The sequence below is a fragment of the Mixophyes fleayi genome, chromosome 4, assembly GCF_038048845.1.
Source record: "Mixophyes fleayi isolate aMixFle1 chromosome 4, aMixFle1.hap1, whole genome shotgun sequence".
NCBI classification, from domain to species: Eukaryota; Metazoa; Chordata; class Amphibia; order Anura; family Limnodynastidae; genus Mixophyes; species Mixophyes fleayi.
This window is the reverse complement of record NC_134405.1, coordinates 285,613,230-285,635,729: the sequence shown is the minus strand read 5'-3', so window position 1 is coordinate 285,635,729 and position 22,500 is coordinate 285,613,230. Positions and strand designations below refer to the sequence as shown.

Sequence of the window (22,500 nt, the reverse complement as noted above, 5' to 3'; positions counted from 1 at the left end):
AAATACAATCTATAATCTGTCTTTATTCTGGCAGAATATGACTTGAAGAAGTTAGGCATGTACACACTTTCCTCCTTGTCTTGTCCTATTACCCAGGCCCAGTCCTGCAGTGAGCTATCTCTCCCCTATACTTCACTGTATGAATGTCTCTTGTCTGAAGTAAATTTTGTTGTTTAGTGCAGATTGTCACAATATATCTCACTCTCTGATCCCTAACTGTCTTTCTCTATCACTACCCCTGATAGTTTATCACAGTCCTGCAAAAGGCTGTCCAAATTATCTTCGGGCCTCCCCACCAAGTCCCTATCTACCTAATAACTAGATTCACAATACTCAGTCCCATCAAATAATAAATAATCGGGGGTTACTTATCCCTTTAAATTCTTCAGACCTCTCACAGGAAATTTCAGCTGTTTCTCTCACAGGACAGGGTTGACAAGTCTGACAGGGCTCTCCCTCCTGTCAGAGCTGATACTCCTCTGTCCCTCACGGCTGTTTCCTCCTGGGCTGATTTTCTTCAGAGACTCACGGGGCTTTTCTGCTGACAACATGACATTTGTTCTTTGCTGACAGACTGACAGGTTTCTCTGCTGACAGAAACCACTCCCCCTCTTCATCTGCCATTTTTTAGCCATTCCTCTCACACCTAACTGTCACTTTTTTCCTCTGACGTAATTCCTCTTCCTTCCAACTGTGACTCTCCCCTTGGCCTGCTGGGAAATTTTATTTTTATTTATCAATCCCTGACAGTAGTGCACATGTGCGGGTCATCATGTCCACTTACACTACACTTACTACGCACAATGTTTATTGTACATTTTTACACATACTGGTAGGAGCTATATAATCAGGGCCGGTGCTAGGTTCCATGGCGCCCTAGGCATTTTGAAAAAATTGGCGCCCCCCCCCCCCCCCAAAAAAAAAAATCGGCGCCCTACTCCCCCCTCACTCCGTCTTTCCTTACCTTGTCACACCACCGCCGCCTCTCTGCTCCGTCTCCTCCCCTCCACTCACTGACACTAGTGAGTGGAGGGGAAGAGACGGAGCAGAGAGGCGGCGGTGGTGAGCAATAGCCTCTTCCCCCTCCCCCGTGCATCTGAATGCTGTGCGGCGGCCGTGACAGGTATGGTCAGCGGTCGCCGCACAGTTTTAAAGTCATTTACATTCTTGTGGCGCCCTCCAGAGCCCGGCGCCCTAGGCAAATGCCTAACCTTGGAGCACCGGGCCTGTATATAATATACACAATAATGATTCAAAGGGTACCAACTCCCTCTACGTCACCTATAAATATCTTTTGTTCATGTAAGCCCACAAAAATTGGTTATACCATCTCAGATAGACATTGCAACCACATCACAAAAGAATAGGAGAAGCGAGAGAGTTCAAAAAAAATTCGAACAGACAAGCACCTGTATTGAAAAAACATTAAAGATTTAATTAATCAAAAAACATGTTACAGAATCATGCCCATAGTGGGCATATATTCAAAAACCATCCAAACACCTAGGTTCCAACGGATAACTTGTGTCCTATTATAACTCATTCCTTGAATGAAAAAGTTTTTAATGACATCCTAAATGTTGAGTGTTACACATCGGGATCTTAGCCGCACCTACCTCACCCTCCGCTGTCATATCACGGCTACCTGGGTCCCTTATGGTCGTCTGCAGCATTCCCGTCCTCCACACCTCCGTTTGTAAACAAACACATACTGTTTGTTCTGCTGCATGGGCGCGGCCATCTTGGATGTACTCAGGTGATCTTTCCAGACCAACCAGATTCAATAGCTGTGATCACATGAACTGTACAGCCAATAGTTGTTTGTGACACACTATTTAAACATGCTGCTGTGATCTGTTCATTGCCAGAACAACACACTTCTCTCCAGAGGATAGTTCTTGGCTCCAGTGTTCCTGCCAGCATTACCAAGTGCTCTGTTCCTGCCAGCATTACCAAGTGCTCTGTTCCTGCCAGCATTACCAAGTGCTCTGTTCCTGTCAGCTCTAACAATCGGCCAATTTCCATGCCAATTAAAAAAAATTAGATTTTCGTCTAAATCTTTGCCAACAGGCTTATTCCTTTGCTCCCCATCTTAATTCATCCAGACCAAGTGGGTTTTTGTCACCTAAAGGCAAACACTTTACAACATCAGACAAACAATTGACATAATCCACTATATCAGACCTGGCCAAACTGTGCCTCTACAGGTGCTGTGAAACTACAAGCCCCAGCATATTTTGCTAGTAGATCCGTCCGCCCGTCGATAGCTGGCAGGGCATACTGGGACTTGTAGTTTCACAACAGGAGGGTGCCCCCTCTCCCTGCTGAAATTGTTCTGGTAATAGAACCCCTGACCAGCAGAATTAGATCTTAAGCCGGGTGAACACTTCAGGTTTTTCAACCAATTATCGTACCAATCACACAATAAATGACTGTTAGGTAAAATTTTGCATTAGTGTGTACGCTCCCACAGTCATGTTTTATTGTACCACAGCACATTCTATCATCTTATTTGATTTGATTTTATAAACTGACTAAAAATCTCTATCAATGATGGAACGATATCGGACAAATGTGGAAGTGTGAATGCAGGCAGGACCAGCCGTGTAAACAGATTTCTATAGAGTGTGCAGAGTCATGATCTTTTCAGCAGATGGTTATGACAGCTGAAGAGCACAGATCTGAAGGTAAATTATGTAGGTGTGTACACAGAAATCTGCATGATCACCAGGACTTTCAGTCGTTGGTAAAATCGTTACAGAAATCGCATCTGCAGTAATTTTCTGTAGTGTGTACCCAGCTTAATTTACATATATCAGGCATCTCTAAATAAAAGATTGCCCTCTTCGTAGGCAATGTCTTGTTGACCCTCACCAAACTGCTTACCACTCATCTTATTCTATTCAAGGAACTATACTATTTCAGTATGGTTTCTAGGTACAAGGTTAACAACTACAATTCAGAGGCCCTTCCTTCCTACCTTCCTGATCAATGGAAAAAAACTGCTTAATTTGAATTTTGGACCTTGGTGTTAATATAACCAAAACTCATAACCAACTTTATAAAGCTAACTATCTGCCCCAACTCAACAAAAATGTCCTATTGTAAGACATTCTATATCCTTAATATATCCTTAATAGATAGAATACCTTAATATCCTTCCTAGAGTCCTCTACTTGTTCAGAACGCGTTACCCATTTGGGTACTTGATACTCTCCAAACATCATGTAATCAGTTCTTCTGGAACTACAAAGCACTTTGCATAAAGAATAAACTCCAGGCCAAATCTTTACATAAAGTTCTGGGTTGACTTGTAAAATTAGATAGTCAGTTAAAGTCATTTGCCGTGCTTAAAAAGCAGAGTAGGACACAATCGTCTAAGCTGCGATTACCAACACCATTTGAGAGACATTGCATCTACAGTCCGGGTCGCCGCGGCTATATATCGATCCTGTACAGTTCTCTAGTGTCTTCCTCATCTCCTCCCAGGGAACCGGTTGAGCAGGCATGGGAGCAGGATCTTGGGGTAACACTGGACGAGGAGGGATGGTCGCTCATCCGTGAGAGGATTTCAAGGTCTTCTATTAATACAGCCATACGTGAAAATTCATACAAGATTTATACCAGATGGTACATGGTTCCTGAGAGATTACATTCTATCTTCCCCCACACCTCAGATCTTTGTTGGCGTAATTGCGGAGCGGTGGGTTCTTTCCTCCATATTTGGTGGGAATGCCCTCTAGTGTCCAGATTTTGGGATGATGTAATTTCACTGGTTCGTCAGGTTACCTCAATCAATGTATCTAAGAATCCACTTTCGGTGCTACTGTACAAACCTATCAAAGGTATCACTAAGACATCAGATAAGCTTGTCCGACACATATATAATGCAGCTAAGCTACAAGTAGCTAGTGAGTGGAAGAAGGCCTCACAACCTTCTAGAGAGGGTGTTAAAGAGAACTTGGCACACTGCATCCATGGAATATGTGACTAGTCTCCTCCATGACACAGTTCCCAAGTTCCACAAGGTGTGGGATCCTTGGTATAGCTTTAACAACAGTTCTATGCCTGGCCTCTTATAAGCTCTATATGCCCTTCCCCTTCTTTTTTGTCTTTACTTCCTCCCTCCAGTCCTCTCCCCTCTTTACTCCCAACAAAAAATAAAAAAATCCAGCAGTTTGCTCCACTCATTTTATATCTACAACATTACATGATCTACCTCTGGTTTTGGAAAAATTCCTTACTCTTATAATCACCCTGTAGATCTTTAACTCCCAGCTTCCCCCTGAAATGTACCATGATGTGAAAACTATATCTATATGTTTTCTTACTGTTTTTCTACTTTTATTTTCTTTACCAGAGTTTTTATATTGTGTATTCTTGGTACTCGTTTACTGTCAGTGACATGTACTGTTGTGCTTTATATCTACCTGCTGTTATAAATAAAAAGTTAAAAAAAAAAAAAAAAAAAAAAAAGCAGAGTAGGCTGAGTTATCTCTATTCCAACCTTGGGCCTAATGTTCTGCCTGTCACTTCACCCCTCTACACTTTCCCCAATATGGGCTCATCCTTTTTTTCCACCATGACAAGTGATGACATGGAATCTATATGTGAAGTTGCAGGTATTACTAGATTCCAATATACAATAGATGACTTCAATCCCTTATCGTTTGTCTTGCTGCAGGAAAAATGCCATCTATTTAACAATAATTTTGACCAATATCTCCAAATTTGTCACTTTGTCTGTACCCCACTTAAAAAAACTCCAATAAAAAAGCTTTCTCAATTTGAGCGTTCATGATCCTGCAACCCTAATGACAGAGCCTCTATTTCTTTAATTTATCAAACCATGTTGCCTCCACAGATCCCTGAATTGGATCTTCATGAGCTGGCTTAGGAATCGGATATAGACTCTCCCCTGAATAATGAAACTTGGGACAATATCCATACAAGAATCTCTAAATGCTCAATTAGTGTTGCAAAGTCGTTACATGTAGTGTTTGTTTCCCGAGCAACTGCACATAATAGCCCTAATATTCCTAACACGGGCTGGAGATTATGTGAGCCTGATGTCAGTTTTATCCATGTATACATGCCCCAAAATATATACATGCCTGTTATTCTGGAATAAGATGAAGTCACTAATGTTTCTGGTCTAACCTTAAACCTATGTCTCATTAACCCGCTCCAATGTGCACCCATAGAGCACATCAGCAAGTCCATAGATAAGCTTATCATGTACATATGCTCTGCTGCAAAATAACAAATTGCATACTGTAAAAGTATTTTCCTTTTCTCCTTTTTGGGTTACAATCTCCTTAATATACTGGCAAATATATGTATGACCATTTAATACCGTTAACAACTCCTCGCAAAAGGTATTTCTGAATTAACCCATGAAATATCATTTTTATATTTCTTTATATCAACAAGTTTCAAGAATAATCACGACAAGATATAAGATTTGTTTAAAGTGTGTTGTATTATATTATAGAACAATAAACAGCGTAACAATATTGTACACACAATATAGCTTTAGTGCAATATATATCATACTTATTGCCTGTAATATAGATATATATGTAATTGTGTGTATTTTGACTAACTATTGTTTAAAGGTGTGTGTGTGTGTGTGTGTGTGTGTATATTGTGTAGTGACGGGGGAGGGGAAGAATCCATACAGACCACAAACATACGTCACTTAAAGTCTAGTGGCCATTTTCACTAGATCGTTTCAACCAGTTCAAACTACTACACTTTCGGTGCATAAACCCACTTTCTATGCATATCTAACAATCTGATCACTTCCTTAAACCATCACTTTCTATGCAATGTAGTCACCATCCAAAATGGCTGACTTGCCATGCTTGTAGGCCCACAAGGCCTACTAAACAATTACAGTTACTAAACAATGTGAACTCAGTACAAACCCATTACTCATTACAAGCAGTATTTAGCCAATCCACCACAAATAGCTCTATATTCAGCAGTAAACGCACAATGTCCATTGGCCAATTTTAACACCTGATATTTCACACATAGCACAAACGTCTCCATTACCAAAGCCTAACCAATCGATCCCAATTCAAATACAAATGCTTTCATTTATCCCAACCAGGATCCAGACTATGTATAGTACAGCACTCCACAAGTCACAGCACAGCATTAACTATGTATAAACACAAATGTTTTCATTTATCCCAACCAGGCATGCATTTATGTAACTCTATCCATATAACTGTCCATATCAATCCAAACTTTCATTCTCACTTAAACTTTCATATCACTTACAACAAATAATCATTCATTCTTATGTCCTCCATTCAACAACACATTATAACATGCTCACACTCACCTTTCATGCCATGCACACTCCATACTAGTCAGGGCCTAAGTAGGCCTGTTCACCTAGGAGCTACATTACCTATCAGTCCGAAATCCAGCATGGAGTAACAAAGCTAATTTCTTTGTCTAGTGTAAACACCTCTTGTGGGCGGAGTCTAGAACCTGGCAAGTCTTTCATTTGCTAATTACAGACAAAATGCTGAAAACCTGTTTAAGTATTTAGTTACCACCCACAGTCACAGGTGGGGGGCAGAATGGCTGATTTTGTGCAAAGCTAGTGTGCTAATTCAACTGTGACTGAATCTCTGTTATATATTATAAAATTAAGCATAAATAATATATTATTTATGCACTCTTTATCACATACTATAAAAAGGTTAGCACGCCTCACATCAAGGGTTAATCAACCGCATTTAGTTCATCTCCAAAATAGAAAATGTTACTTGTCTACGACACAACAAGTTTCACAAGATATGAGTTCCCTGATACTCAAATTACACCACGGAACTACCAGGCACTTTACACAGGACCTCATTTAGAGTCGGACGCAATGTGCGCCTAAGACATGCAGGAGGAGTGGCATGCAACCCCAATTGCGTCCCACTTGTAATACCCTACCGAGCTGCGAACAGTTACTGCAGCTAGCTAACTACTTGCGCCACCTAATTACTGCAGCAAATGTTTAGCCCTTTTTTGACGCATGTTGCGTCTGCGCCTTACTGCGTCTAGGATTTACTTACGGGGTCACACCTTCACAATTCCGCATTCCGCCCTTTCAGTCGTAGTAAGCCGCATGCTGTCGCAAGTGTAATTTGAGTCCAAGATGCAGGTGGATATGGTGCTTGCTACACATGCGTGATAGTGTTTTATTTGGTCAATGCACCTAAAACAGTCTTTGCGTCCGACTCTAAATGAGGCCCACAATATTTAATTTTAGTAATTGGATCATCAGCCAACTCCCCCCATCCAAACCTTCCCGGACCCACTCCAACCCCATGTTCCTCTTCACCAACTCCCCCTCCACTTACCCCTTCCACAGCTACAATACATAATATTCATACAGACACAAAATTGTTTGTTTACTGAATTATCCTCAAACAGCTATATTTATTGACATCTAGCATATGAGTAACAACTAACTGTTCTGTTTCGAGCACATTTAGGGCTAGATTTACTAAGCTGCGGGTTTGAAAAAGTGGTGATGTTGCCTATAGCAACCAATCAGATTCTAGCTGTCATTGTGTAGAAAGCACTAAATAAATGAAAGCTAGAATCTGATTGGTTGCTATAGGCAACATCCCCACTTTTTCAAACCCGCAGCTTAGTAAATCTAGCCCTTAGTCTGTTACCGCCAGTTAATATCTACTTTTTTATGTTACGTATATTAAATAAAATAAAAAAAAATAGAGATTTCAGCACAGCATATATTTAAAAACAACAAATACATTTTGTGCATTACAAAACTAATTGTAACAGAGATATTTTTGTGGAATAAAAATAAATGACATGAGGTTTATACTTGATAATATATCCCAAATGACCAAATAACAAGCAGCATCCCATATCTGCTTTGATCCATCTTAGATTATCATACGATGATTTATACTGTGTTTTTCGCACTGGTCTGTGACACAATGTGTTGGCCTTGTCATTACTGGGCCTTTAAAAAACTATATTATGATGATGCCATTGTTGTTACCACTAAAGGTTACAGTCTTTGACCTGGTACCAAAAGATATTGAAATAAGGTTTCCTTTTTTTTATGATTTTAATGTATTTGCATGTACATGCCCTTCTGTAAATGTTTCCTCTCCTCACACTAACACACATTGGTTAATACACTGACATAATGATAACATAAAGGGTAGTGGGTATAGGGACAGTATCTGGGACTTGGTTAAGCAGCTCTACTCTCAGAAGAGGAAACACAGTAAACGGATTATTTCACACAGACCAAGAAGGAAGTGCTCAGTAGGAGTGTCACTGGGAGGGATCGCATCTCTCTGCTACCTACAGCTAAAGAAACTGAAGTGTGACGAGTAAACCTGGTCCTCAAAGTCTGTCTGGGACACTTGAAAACTCTTGTGTGCAGTAACAGCGCTTCAGGGTTCAGTTGCTTCTGAACGCTAGATTGGTCGGCAATGGCTCCCTGGCAGAAAAACGAGAAAGAGCGATATGGCGTTGGTATGTTCAATATGCATGTCTAGCTATAATCTCGTTTATTTGCTTATATTTCTTATTGAACAGGAAGGATGTGGCAGGTGCATAGTCATGATGGGACTAGCGATCTGCAAATGCAACAAAATGTTTGAGTGTAATATAAATTGTGAAATTACTTTTCTCCGCAAATGCACTGTTCTGTCTGTAAATTACCCGCACATTAGGATCATTAATAAATTGACAATGATTTAATTGGCTTTCTGAAATCAGCCATACAGAGTTTATTTCTTAAAAAGTAAAAGAGGAAAAAGATTAGCTTTCACTTGGCATGCACAAATGAGGATCTATGGGTATTAAAAGTAGTTCTTCTTTTTATTAAGAGAAACCTATGTTTTAGATGCTTTGTCCTGGTTGAATCGGGTTTTTTGCATGTACTGTAAACATTTAACTTATGTTGAAACGACTTTGTTATAAGATTGAAAGTATGTAATTGCAGCTGTAAGATTACTGCTTTTGGACATAATTGCAAATCTATTGAGGCCGATCATATGCAAAGGACAATATTTTAAGTTTATATGTTGCAGTTTTGTATTTTGTAGCAACACTATTACTAGTTTTTAGACTTATTGAAGGCGGGAGAATCTGTAAATATTAATATACATACAGTGAAGTGAGTAGTTTCCACCATAATAAACGTAAACCTAATATTATGTTTAATGATGCAGGTAAATTCCATTTTTGTCAGGGACAGACTTTGGAGCAGGATTAGGCAATTTGTGGCTTCCCAAATGTTGTGCATCTACAAGGTTCAGAACATTCTGCTAATCTTTAGCACATAGGGTATACTGGAACTAGTAGTTCCACAACAGTTTGACAGTCAAGAGTTGCTTCTCCTCTGTCTTATATTTTAATATAATAACTTGAAAGTGTTTCTGCAGATAAAACCTTCTTTTTTTTTACTCATGTCACTTAATTCCGTTTGCAGATGATATCCTTATCAAAGTTATCATGACAATAAGATAATAAGAGCAGTTAAACAGTGTTTTTGTAAGGAAGTCGTTATGGGCATGGCAAAATTATTTTAAGTTTTCCAGGAGTTTCCAGTACATGAACAAGAATTTATGAACTAGAAAAAGTCCTCATGCCCATTAGTGATTGTAGTGAGTTAAAGGAAAGTAAGTGGAAGGGTCAGTAAATAGGCATTTCAAAGGTGCACGCATTAAAAACACTAGAGCAACACACTAGCAGGGGCGTTCTGGCTGCAGACGCTCATTATGTGTTGCAGGTATGTGTTGAGAGACAGCCCTTCCCGACTGCTCTGATTGTGTGTCAAACACATTCAGGGGGGGATTCAATTGGGCGCATTACTGTAAAAGTAACGAGGCCTGCACACTATTACTGTTATTACGGTAATAATGTGCTTAAATACCATTATTACGGTAGTTTCAACACCGGCTTTTTGCTTGCAGCTCAGGGATAATGGGAATAACGGTGGTAGGATTAAAGCTGCCCTAATCTGGGGGGGAATTGAATTCCCCCCTCAGAGAGGCTGGGCAGCATACTCTGCCTGCCAACATGGACCTAGAGCACATAGTGTGCGGCCGCAGCCAGTCCACTGATAAATGTAAAAAGGTCCAAACCACTGATAAAAGTACAAAAATGAGCAGGGTCTAAATTGCCCCCCTCCCCCCCCCCCCCTGCTAAAAAAATCTTCTAGATCTGCCCCTGGCAACACACAAAATTAATGCCAATTGGTTAGTTGTCTAAGGGGCATATTTATTAACTAGTGCATTTTTGACACAATCATTTTCATTCCTTGTCACAATGATAAGGAATGAAAGATCAAGAGCATTTATTAAAAGTGTTCTACCAGAACAGTGGTCACGTTAAACTGCTGTCCCTGCGAACACACAAGTGTACCTACCTCCTATCTTCTCTGTGGTCACTATTGCAAAGTGGCCACCTTTGCGATAGTAACCGAAAGGGAGAGCAGTTAAGATGCGGTGAGGGATCCGAAGATCCCTCCACCCCAATGCTCTCCACATAGGATTCAATGGCTAATGCCATCTTCAGTCTTTAATTTTCAGAACTTGTTAAATTATGAAAAATACCAGTCCCCATCGAAACCTATCCTTTTCGTTTGTAGAGACTGGGACCGCAGCAGATATATCTGATATCTGCTGCAATGTCCTAATTATAAATTGATACCATCCTTCAAAATGCTGTTTGTTTTCGGGGAATTTTAAGCAAAAATTGTTGGTTTCACACTGGTGCTTTTCAAGCCTTTGCTTATGTCTAATTGTCATAACGTTTTTATCACCGCTAAAAAAGAACATAATTTCTACAGCTCATATGTTATAACGAGGGCATAAAAATATCTGTGTAACAGGTTCATCTCAAATATAGTTTTAATTCAGTTTTTGGTACTTTAGATATATGTCCAAAGCGCAGCTGTATGCTGGAGCAATTAAAGTATCGGTGAAACATTCTCTCTGTATACTCATAGAAATGACTGATTTTATAGTACAGCGATTACACAAAGTGAAAAGCAACAGTGTAACATCACCCTAATAATGCATTAATATTGACCTCATCAAACATTGTTCATAAGAAGTACTGTAACTTCACAATCATAATTATTTTCGATCATGAATCCTCTTGATAATCTGAGCTCTTGATTATTAATATATTGGCCACTAGCAACAATTTTTATATCTATAGAATTTATGGAAATATGTGTAGTTTTGCAGAAAGTAAATATTTACATGTAGGATAGAACTGGTGCATGCATTAGAGCACTAATCCATATTACCAATCAGATATTGGTTTCCATTGCCTAAATTCACTTGACAGATACAACCTAATTGCTGCAAAGCAGTGTAGGAAATGAGACCTACTGGACCTTATTGTTCAATCACATCACTAATCAACTGTTATTTTCACCCTCTGCAGGCCTTTTTTGTGCTAGACAATAGTATAAGTTATATTAGAGCAAAGTTCATGTAGTGTTTCCGTAAAGTATTGGACATTCTTTAAAATTAAAATCGGATCCAAAAGGTTGGATATCAAATGAAAATACAACTCACCGCAATCAGTGGACAACATACATAAAGGAAGTTTGACCACAATGTTTTCGTAAAAATCGGTCAGATATCTGTTTTGTCAGTGATTCACCAAGCAGTCAGATCTGACCCCTATTATCTTAAGTGATTCATTTTAATTTCCCATAATGTTACTAGAAATGCTGTAGGTATTCATGAACATCCTATCTGCCTTTTGAACAACCAGTATGACTTTAACATGCATGGTTTTATACATGACACATACAAAATATAGGGCCTGCATAGGCCAGTTAATGCAGCAATAAAACAAATAAGTTTTTTTTTATTTAAATAGCAAGTTAGGTATCTTTTAAGCATCCATCTGATAGTCATGTTTCTTAGCTGTCCTCCTACAAGTCATTATCTCCTTTTCAAAATCTCTCTGGAAGCGAGACAAATATGGCTGCCAGTCACATACACACACACACACACACACACACACACACACACACACACACACACACACAGACACGCACAGACTCATAGCTTTTAACATGTCATGACATGGCTGTTAGGCGAGAAGGAGGGGAAAGATTTTAGAGTGCATAATGCAGACACACCTCAAAGGGAAGTTCCACATCCTCTCTGCCCACTACATCATGTACCATGGTAGTCACATGACATGATTTAAACTTGGCAGAATTATATATCATTATTAGTAGCCCAGACAAACAAACCAAGGAGAAATTATAATTTTTTAGTGGTTAATGTTAAAAACACATCTAATATTTTCATGGGATTGCTGCTTTACGTTAGCTCTGTGTTTGCCTCTTCTTATTATATAACTGTATTCATTAGTATTAGAATTGTGTCTGAGTAATGAGTAATTGTGACCGAAGTTATATCACTACTCTATATTCATTGTAACCTCTACATACGCCAAGATTAAAAGCTGATACACGACTAAAACTGTTTGGGGGCGGCTTTGTGGCTTAAGTACTTCCCAGAGTTAAAGGTAGTGTGTAACGTGACAGTATTATTACTTACAATAAATAAATTGTTTTCCCAACATCCTACAACATATAATTAGTATATATTATTTTTCTTAGGCCCATCCTTCTTTGCTGCTCTTCAATTATGTCATGGACCAACTGAATATTTAGAAAATTAAGTAATTTTTTTACAATGATAATCGACCTCTAAAACAATTTGAGTGACAGATCTAGCAGCGGTTTATCTGACAGACAACAAAATCACACTAGTCTGTAATATTGTATTGCAGCATGAATTAAGATGTATGAAAAACATAATTGCAGTAACTGCAGCATGTTTTCATTTTACATGCACAAACTGAGTCACATGAATTTTATGCAAGGTTAAGTTTCAAATTAGATATGCTCTTAAATCTAACAATCATTCTAAGACTTCATAAGGGTGTGACTCTATACGTCACGTACGCTGGCCAAGTTTACAGTTCAAGTCCTGTGTCTCAAACAGATTACAGCATCAGGGGACTGAACATCTTCCCTACATCTAGCATGAATCACTGGAAAACAGTTACATACTTATATATTTACATAATAGTAGTTCTGCTATAATAGTAGTTCTGCTATTTCATTTTTAAAAACAAAGTATACACTCAAAAATATTTAGTTTTATGTTTCAATAAAAATATTGAAGTTAAAAAAATAATAATAAAAAAAAACAAAACACAAAAATCGTTTTTTTTAAATCTATCACTCAGACTGACTGGGTTTCTGCAACTTCAGGTTGTCAGTCATTTTTGCCTAACTTATGGGTAAAGATTGTCACTGGAGGCTCTCAGTGACCAGTGTGGTCATAGTTTTCTTCACCCTGTGCCGATTTTCACTTTCATTTGGACAAAAAGGACAGCAAACAGTAATTCTGCTTATACCACTTTCTTTCTTGAAAGGGACACAGTGGGTGATGCAGACTTGTTTATTGTACATATCACTTAATATTTAAAAAGTACACTCACAGAATTAACTGACAATCATTTGTCTAGCTTTCCCCACTGGAATAGAGTGTTTATTTATATGGCTTTCAACAGCAAGTTGTCAGCAATCCCCCAACCCCCCCAGCCTTGGCTTTAAGCTTTATCAGATCACATGCCAAGTGACAATTCAGTTAAGGAAGTGAAAAATAAGAGACTCCTTCTCCTTTTTATTTTGACTTTTGGTTTTAGATTTTGCAATTTACAAAGCATACTATCTGAATGCTTCTTTGGTGGAGCCTTTATTTTTAACATTATTCTTAAACTACAAGTATTTAAACTCTACTGTTCTGTGAAACATAATTCTTTATCTTCATTTAAAATCACACATTGTTAATGTGCAGCGCAATGGCACAGTGGTTGGACCTGCTGCCTCACAGCGTCTGTGTGAAGTTTGTGGACCTCTTTTAGTCCATGTAAGAAGTGTAGGAGTGGGAGTGTGCTGCAGTTTGGTAGGGTATTACGAGTGGCATGCAACTCCAGTTGCATCCCACTCGTAATACCCAACGGAGCTGCGAGCAGTTCCTGCAGCTAGCTAACTGCTTGCGCCACCTAATTCCTGCCGCACAGTTTTAGCCCTTTTTTGATGTGTGTTGCGTCTGCACCTCACTGCGTCTAGGATTTACTTACAGGGTCACGCCTTCACAATTGCGCGTTCCGCTCTTTCTCTCGTAGTGAGCCGCAAGCTGTTGTAAGTGTTAATTGCGTCCAAGATACAGGCGGATATGGTGCTTGCTGCACATGCGTGATAGTGTTTTTTTGTTTGATGCACTTAAAACGGACTTTGCGTCTGACTCTAAATGAGGTCCTATATGTTCTTTGTAAATTTGTGTGAGTTTCCTCCCACCATGCTAAAATATACTGGTAGATTTACTGGCTGCTGACTACAATGAATCCTACTCTGTGTGTGTCTCCATGTGTTAAGGGACTTAGGAGGACATTGATCAATATTCGCCAAAAAATGAAAAATAGTTTTCAATCCTTATCGCATTGATAAGGATTGAACTATTTCTCAACTTTATTAAAAAACCAACACAGGAACAGCAGTTCTGATAAACTGCTGTTCTTGTGAAAAAAAACAACTTGCTTACTCCATCTTCGTAATGCGATCCTGGGTGACTTCTTCATTCCTCCCTTCAAATCTTGTGCGCATGCACTGATTGATAACTCGGGCATGTGCACAGGCATCCAAACAGCATTGACCCGAAGGACCTGGGTCATGTGACAGGGCTGCACATGCGCTGTAAAGCTCTGCTCTTCAGAGCAGAGCTTTACAGTGCTGAAAACGATCAGAAATGGTACCACAAGTGTAAAAGTTTTTACAAAAGTTGATAAATTGCGGTACATAGCAGTCCCCATAGACATCTATGGGGACTGCTATGTATTTTGGAAAAAAATGCAAAGCAGCAGAGATATCTGCTGGATTGTCAGCAAAAAAATGATTGGAAAATAGGCCACTGGATTGTAAGCTACAATGGTGTTGGAACTGATGTGAATGCCAAATATTCATTGTACACTGTGTAATATGGTTGTGCTATGTAAAGAAATTATAAGACTAATAGTGCTGGATGGTGCAGTGGTTTTGGCACTTACAGAAATAGACACATTGGGCCTGAATCATTAAGGAAAGGAAAGCAAAAATCTCGCCTCTCCAGTCGCAACTATGCACAAGTGTCAGATGCCAGCAAATCTGCAAATGCTGTTTTTTTATGGACCTGCACTGTACAAATTTGCAAATTTTAAGTTACACAAATGGGCATACATCCAACTCACATTAAAAACTGCTGTACCTAATACTCCAAGCCCATCAATGTTTAGTTGTAAATCACATGAGATACTTGTACAGAGAAACCCACCAAGGTAACATAACTACCTCTAATTTTTAAAGTATACAAGTCATACAATTATTTAGCCTTGTACAATATGGGCTTTACAAGAAATGTGTACCTCTGTGTCTTTTTTAACTCAAAACTTCTTTCTCTAAAGAGGACCCCTGCTTTCACCAAGATAGAGCATACTGTATTAAGGATTGTTTCTCTAGGCACTCATACCTAGATACATATTAAAGAGGGCAACACCACTAAGCCTGACACACATTTGAATTAATGTCCACAGCTATTCAGTTAAGTTGTGTCATGTCAGACACAGACCGGAAACCTTTGTAATACAATATGCAGTAGCTATTATCTCGATAGGCTTGGAAGTGATAATCCCCTTTAATATACTGCAAACACCTTTATCCTGGCTCTGATGGAAAAATTAAAATGGAATGGATATCATCATATATAACTAAATTGGTGTGTTTAAAAGAAAAGCATGTTACACCATACTTGCCACCTTTGGCTAGTTGGTCAACGGGAGATCCGGGGAGGAGCTGGGCATGTGGGGGCGGGGCTTGGTGAATCACGTCATTTGGCCCTGCTCCCTTAACTGACATCACATTTTCTAAACTATTACAGCAGGGGGCGGGATCATTGAGGACTCCCAGAAATTTGGGACTCTCCTGGGCATTCTGGGAGAATAGACAAGTATGCGTTACACTATATGCATAGACACTATATTACTCTAAGGGGCATATTAAATTAGGATTCGAGCCCGCAATTATGCGCGGCTGCATGGGTCCCAGTACCGCAACATCGCAGATTTCCCCAGAGGGGTGCGCACAGAAATCCGCAATGTTGCGGTACTGTAATGACACTTTACATGCGCCCCCGTTCGTACCCTAATTGAATATGCCCCTATATGTCCCTATGAACGCTAAGGTGAAGTTGACTATTTTAATGAAAATACTGAGGTGGAGTACTTACTAACTTACTTGCTCGTTATTGAAACTATTTGATGTCTATGATAATGCAAGGAATAGATAGTAATCAGAAGAGTTGAAATCCCTTAGTTTATTATCATTATTATTTTTAATGCTGCATAATTGCATTTTTAGCCTACATTGATGTTCAGCCACTTCTTTCATTTTCTGTGTGGTAAAGGGAAATCAAACATAGTTTGAAAAATTTGTAATTGAATACATAAAATATCCAAATTTGTACCTGAACAAACCATGTTGCAATGTAAGGGGTGCAAATGCAATTTTTTGTATGTAGAGAAATACTGCTTCTTTTTGCCTGTAGCACTTTTTTAATTTTTATTTTTGAATGGTCAAGTAACAAACAAAACCGAAATGCAATGTCAGTAATAGAACAAGCAACAGAAGCACATCACATAGAACATGATATAAAATCAATATAAAGATATAAAGAATCAGTGCAACAAAATGCGTGTATAATAATTGACCAGGGATTTTTAAAGGTATAAGGGAAGGAGCGAAATGCCTCAACAGAGAATGGCATGACGCAGGAGAAAAAAAGAAGGTAGACTAGTACAGTACAGAACAGAAAAGGAAAGGAAAGAGAGAAGAAAAGAGAAAAAGAGGGGATCACGAGAAGAGGACGGACATATGTAGGTGTAGAGTCAAGTGAAAGGGGAATAAGCCCGAAAAAATGAGAGCCATGGGCTCCATACCTTAGTGAACGATCTTGATGTCCTATTGATGATGCTGGTCATGTATTCCAGGCGCTGAACCTGCCAAACTCTATTAATAATGGACTGAAGCGAAGGTGGAGTTTGCTGCCTCCATTGTGCTGCTATTTGGCAGGTAGCTGCCGATAAGATGTGCCTAGCTAGCTTGTTCTGATGTCGAGTCGCCGTTGGCGCTCCCTAGGGCAAGAGAAAAAATTTAGGCTCTAATGGTATCGTTACCTGGATAATCGATTGGATCAGGTGTTTAATCTCGGCCCAGAAGTTTGAGACTTTGGGACAAGTCCACCATATATGGATAAAGTTGCCCTCATGGGAGCACCCATGCCAACAGCGATCAGAAGAGTCTGGGAGGATTTTATGTATCCGGGAGGGAACGTAGTACCAACGGTACAATACCTTATAGACATTCTCTTTTATTTTAACGCAGATTGAGCTGGAGGCAGCATTCTCATATATCTCCGACCATTCCTCGTTCAAAAGAACTTCACCCAGGTCACGTTCCCAAGCCAGTTCATGCGAAACTCTAATGTCTGAGGAAAGTGGGGCAAGTTCATAGTATAATGTTGAAATAAGGTCTTTCGTGGAGGACTGACGGAGACAGAGATGTTCAAATGTGGTAAGGGGACAGGAGGGGAGGCGAGTTTTGGCAGTATGGTGAAAATGGCGGAGCTGGAGGAATTGGTAAAATAATTTAGTGGGAATATTTATTTGCGATTGGATGTCAGAAAACGAGGGGAACACAGCCATAGAGGTGAGATCGTTTAAGAAACGGACCCCTTGTGAGGTCCACGAGGAGAATGCTTTAGGAGTAAGGCCTTGAGCGAAGTCTGAGGAGTTAAACAAAGGAATTAGGGGAGAGGGATGGGGGAGAGGCCAAATTTCTGAGAGCATGAGTCCCAGACCGCCAGGGAATGTGTAATGACCGGATAAAGTGAGACACGTTTTGGTCGACGAGCCCGTGGGAGCCATAGGAGAGTAGATAGGAATAGCATACCCAGACTTTCAGCCTCAATCTCGACACAGACCCTGGAGGGAGACAAGCTACACCACAGAACGCATTGGGTAAGCTGAGCGGAGAGGTAATAGCTTAAAAAATCAGGGATTCCCAGTCCCCCTCCCCACGGGGCTCTCTGTAAAAGCTTGAAACGGACTCGGGGGCGCTTACCCGCCCAAATGAATTTAGATACGTGGAAAAGGAGAAATTTGAAAACGTAGGGGGGGACCCAGATGGGGAGGGTTTGAAAAAGGTAAAGGAGTCTAGGGAGTATGTTCATCTTGACCGCATTAATACGGCCTATCCAGGAGATGTATAGTTGCGACTACGAAACAAGATCTGACTTAGCTTGAGCAAGAATGTGAGGGAAGTTGGCCTGAAAAAGCTGGTGAAGTTGCTTAGTTAAGTATACCCCAAGGTACTTGAGTTTTTGAAGGCGCCAGTTGAATGGGAAGGAACTTTCTAAAGACACTTTGTCTGCTGAGGAAACATAAAAGTCTAAGACTTCTGTCTTGTCAGTGTTAACTTTATATCCCGAGAAGTGGCCGTAGAGCTTTAATTCGTCTACAAGAGGAGGAACAGAGAAAATTGGGTTAGCAATTGTTAACAGGACATCATTCGCATATAATGCTATTTTATGGGAAGAACTACCCACCGGGATGCCTAGTATCTGCTGGTTACCCCGGATTCTAGCTGCTAAAGGTTCTATGATAAGGGCAAAAATGAGCGGAGAAAGGAGACAGCCCTGCCGTGTGCCATTGGAAATAGTGAAGGGGACCGAGGTCAAACCATTTGCAGAGACTGTGGCTGACGGAGAGCGGTACAAGGCTGAGATGGCCGTCATAAATTTGCCAGAGAAACCCATCGCTCCTAGTACCCCAACCATAAACGACCAGGAGATGCGGTCGAACGCCTTCTCAGCATCTAATGACATAAGGAGGGAGGGGAGCTTACCCCTGTGAATTGTGTGTATCAGGTCAATTGTTCTTCTAGTATTGTCCGGGGCTTGACGCCCCGGGATAAATCCCAACTGGTCGGGATGGATGAGGGAAGGGAGGAGGGGATTAAATCTAGAGGCCAACATTTTTGCATAAATTTTAAGGTCCACATTGAGGAGGGATATTGGTCTATAGCTAGAGCAGAGAGTTGGGTCCTTCCCTGGCTTTGGAATGACAATAATGTTAGCTCTGGTTGTGGCTGCATCAAACGTGGCACCATCCAAGATCTCGTTAAAAAAAGATGTCAGATGGGGGCCTAGTACTGCAGCGAAATTTTTATAGTATTGCGGGGTAAAACCGTCAGGGCCTGGAGCTGAAGAGGGTTTCAAGGATTTAATAGCGACCAAAACCTCGTTCAGGGTGATATCTTCATTCAAGGACTCTATGTGAGGTGGAGTGAGCCTAGGGAGGGGGGTGGCGGCTAGATATTCGTCTAGAGACGGCACCGTATGAGCTCTTAGAAGGGTGGGTGGGGGGGGCTAAGTTATAAAGGGAAGAATAAAATTCCTGAAACGTCTGGACTATCTCCTTAGGGTCATATGTAGCTCTGCTCGTTTGTGGGTCGTAAATTTTATCAATGTGACCTAGAGCCATCTTCTTATGAAGCTTTCTGGCTAGCACAGAATCTGCTTTGTCAGATTTATCATAGTACCGTTGCTGTAATTTCTGCATAGTAATAGCAGCCCTACGGGAGAGAAGAGTGTTAAGTTGGCCTTTCAGCGAGGTAATCTGAGTGAGCAGAGCAGGGTCATGAAGAGACTGATGTTGGGAAAGAAGAGAGGCTAACCTGTGCTCTAAACAAGATATCTCTTCTGCAGCCTTTTTACTAGAAGCCGCAGACAGGCTAATCAAGTGACCCCGTATAGTGGCTTTGTGTGCTTCCCAAATAATGCCTGGGGGGACATCTATAGCAGAGTTATCTTGGAAATAGTTGGCGATTGAGTTATTGAGGTCTAAAAGGGTCGTCTGATTGAGCAGGAGAGAGTCATCTAGGCGCCACTTTCCCTGGGGTGATGATGTTTTGAGGAGGTCTAGAATAATGAACGCCCCCGAGTGGTCAGTCCATGAGAGTGGGGTGATGCCCGCCTGAGTCACATTGGGAGTGAGTGCATGGGATATATGTATCATGTCTATGCAGGAGTATAATTGGCGGGGGGCAGAGTAATGGGTGTAGTCCCTAGCGTCTGAGTTACAGAGTCGCCAGGAATCATACATGCGATGATGAGAGAGCAGTGTGGCTAGTGAAGTAGATTCTGCTGAAATGGGAGAGCCCCGCCGGGAGGAAGAAGAGGAAGACCTGTCCAGGACAGGATCAAGGGTCACATTAAAATCACCGCCTACTATCACGTGGCCCCGCGCCAGCCGCCCAATGCATTTAAAGAGTTTGGTAAAAAAAGGCTTTTGTTTCTGGTTAGGGGCATAGACCGAAACCAGGGTAACAGGAATAGATCGGAGGGTACTACCCACTAGAACGAAACGACCCTCCGGGTCTGCGTAAGTGTTGGAGTGCAAGAAAGGAATCTTGCTGTGGATCAAAATAGCCACCCCCCGCTTCTTGCAGTCCGCCGAGGCAAAGAAAGTCTGAGAAAACTGCTTACCCTGAAGCTGAGAGTGGACTCCAGTGAAGTGTGTCTCCTGTAGAAAGACAATATCCGCTTTTTCTCTCCTACAGGCTCCCAGTAGCGTCGTACGTTTACGGGGGTGTTGAGGCCGTTGACATTGATCGAGAGTACTTTTAAGGCCATGGCATTGCAGAAGTGATAAATCCCGGCAGCTTGACTAATAATGGGGAAGAATGGAATAAGTTAATAAGCCGTCCTTGAGAACAGAGAGAAGGCAAAGGAAAAGGTGAAAATGGAGAATCGAGAAAAGAGAAAGGAAAGAGAAGAGGAAAGAGGAGCCCAATTGGGCATAAACCCTGTATGAAAGGAACCCAGGAGGGGTTCAAAAACATAGTGAGGTTAATTACAAATAACAGTAAACAATATCAAAGGGTGCGTGGGGGGGTGGTCCTGTGTATAAGGTGAGATGAGACCAGGACCGTAGACCCATGACAAAATCTTAATAAAAGGCAAACAAACAGAAGAGAAAAGGAAAAGAGGGAAGAAAGAGATCCTCCCTCCCTCTCTCCTCCTCTCCCGTAGTAATATTAACTAACCAAAAAAAAGTGTGCTTTAACAACATATTAGAACTTTAAGATTCTACGGCACCTTTATTTTTACACTTTGGTATAGATGCATTAGGCCATGACCTACTCTTGTCTCAAAATCTGTCCACACATTTTAAATTTTAAATTGCACCATCATGCTAAATTTACACAAAACACTAAATCAAGCCCTTTGTATCCCCATTTAGGAAATGCCCAGCAAAGCATAAATTGAGAATAGTAATACATTATTATTATTATTATTATTATTATTATTATTAATAATATTATTTATTTGTACGGCTCCACAGTGCTCTGCAGTGCTGGACAGTGGGGAAAATAGGACGTACATAAACAGGGACATACAAGGTAGACAAAATAAGTGAAGCTTTAACAAGAGGAGTGAGTGTGACTTAGATGGAGATTGGGACAATTGTATGGGTGCATTACTGTGGGTAGTATAGGTGGAACTAGGGTAAGCTCTAATAAAAAGATGTGTTTCAGAGAGCGTTTAAAGGTTTGAAGGCTGTGGGAGAGTCTGATTGAGTATGGTAGGAAATACACAAGTGGGTAGCAGCACAGGAAAAGTCTTGTAGGCGGGAATGATAGGAGATGATAAGCTCTGTTTTGGATAGGTTGAACTTTAGGTAACATTGTGAATTTCATGTGGAAATACTAGAGATTCCACATGAGAGATTCAGTTGGTTACACAAAATTATACAGATCGGGAGAGGTCAGGGGAGGAAAGGTAGACTTGACTGACGTCAGTTTAGGGCTGATAACGGAGACTGAAAGAGTGAATTAGTTCCCCAAGAGAAGAAGTGTACAGTGAGAAAAGCAGTGGGCCAAGGACAGAACTTTGTGGGACCCCAGCAGATAGAGGGGAGAATGTTTTAGAGGTAGAGACACTAAAGGAGCAGTTCAATGGATAGGAAGTGAACCAGGAAAAAACTGTGCCACGGAAGCCAATGCAGTGAAAGGTGTGCAGGAGAAGAGGGAGGGAAGCCAAGTTGCAGAGAGTAGAGAATTGGGTGAGAGGAGAGAAAGTGAGATAGGCGACTGTACACAAGTCACTCAAGTAGTTTTGAGGCAAAGGAGAGGAGAGAAATAGGGTGGTAGATGGAAAGAGAGATTGGGTCGAGAGATGGTTTCTTTAGGATTGGTGAGATGAGCATGTGTTTATAGAAGGATAAAAATATGTCACTTGAGAGAGATAGTTTGAAAAGGTGAGTGGAGGTAGGCATGCATTTTGGGAGAGTGAGTGGAAA

The 22,500-nt window shown here is 40.7% G+C and overlaps 1 protein-coding gene across 2 annotated transcripts in view; it reads left to right on the top strand.

Moving 5' to 3' along the window:
- Positions 1–8,339: 8,339 nt before the first annotated feature.
- Positions 8,340–22,500, top strand: part of DOCK2 (dedicator of cytokinesis 2) — a 699,501-nt gene continuing 685,340 nt past the window's right edge. For both annotated transcript variants that reach the window (XM_075209814.1, XM_075209813.1), the window contains exon 1: positions 8,340–8,529. In XM_075209814.1, coding sequence (XP_075065915.1) covers positions 8,487–8,529 — 43 coding nt within the window. In that variant the 5' untranslated portion in view covers positions 8,340–8,486. The remainder of the gene's footprint in view (positions 8,530–22,500) is intronic.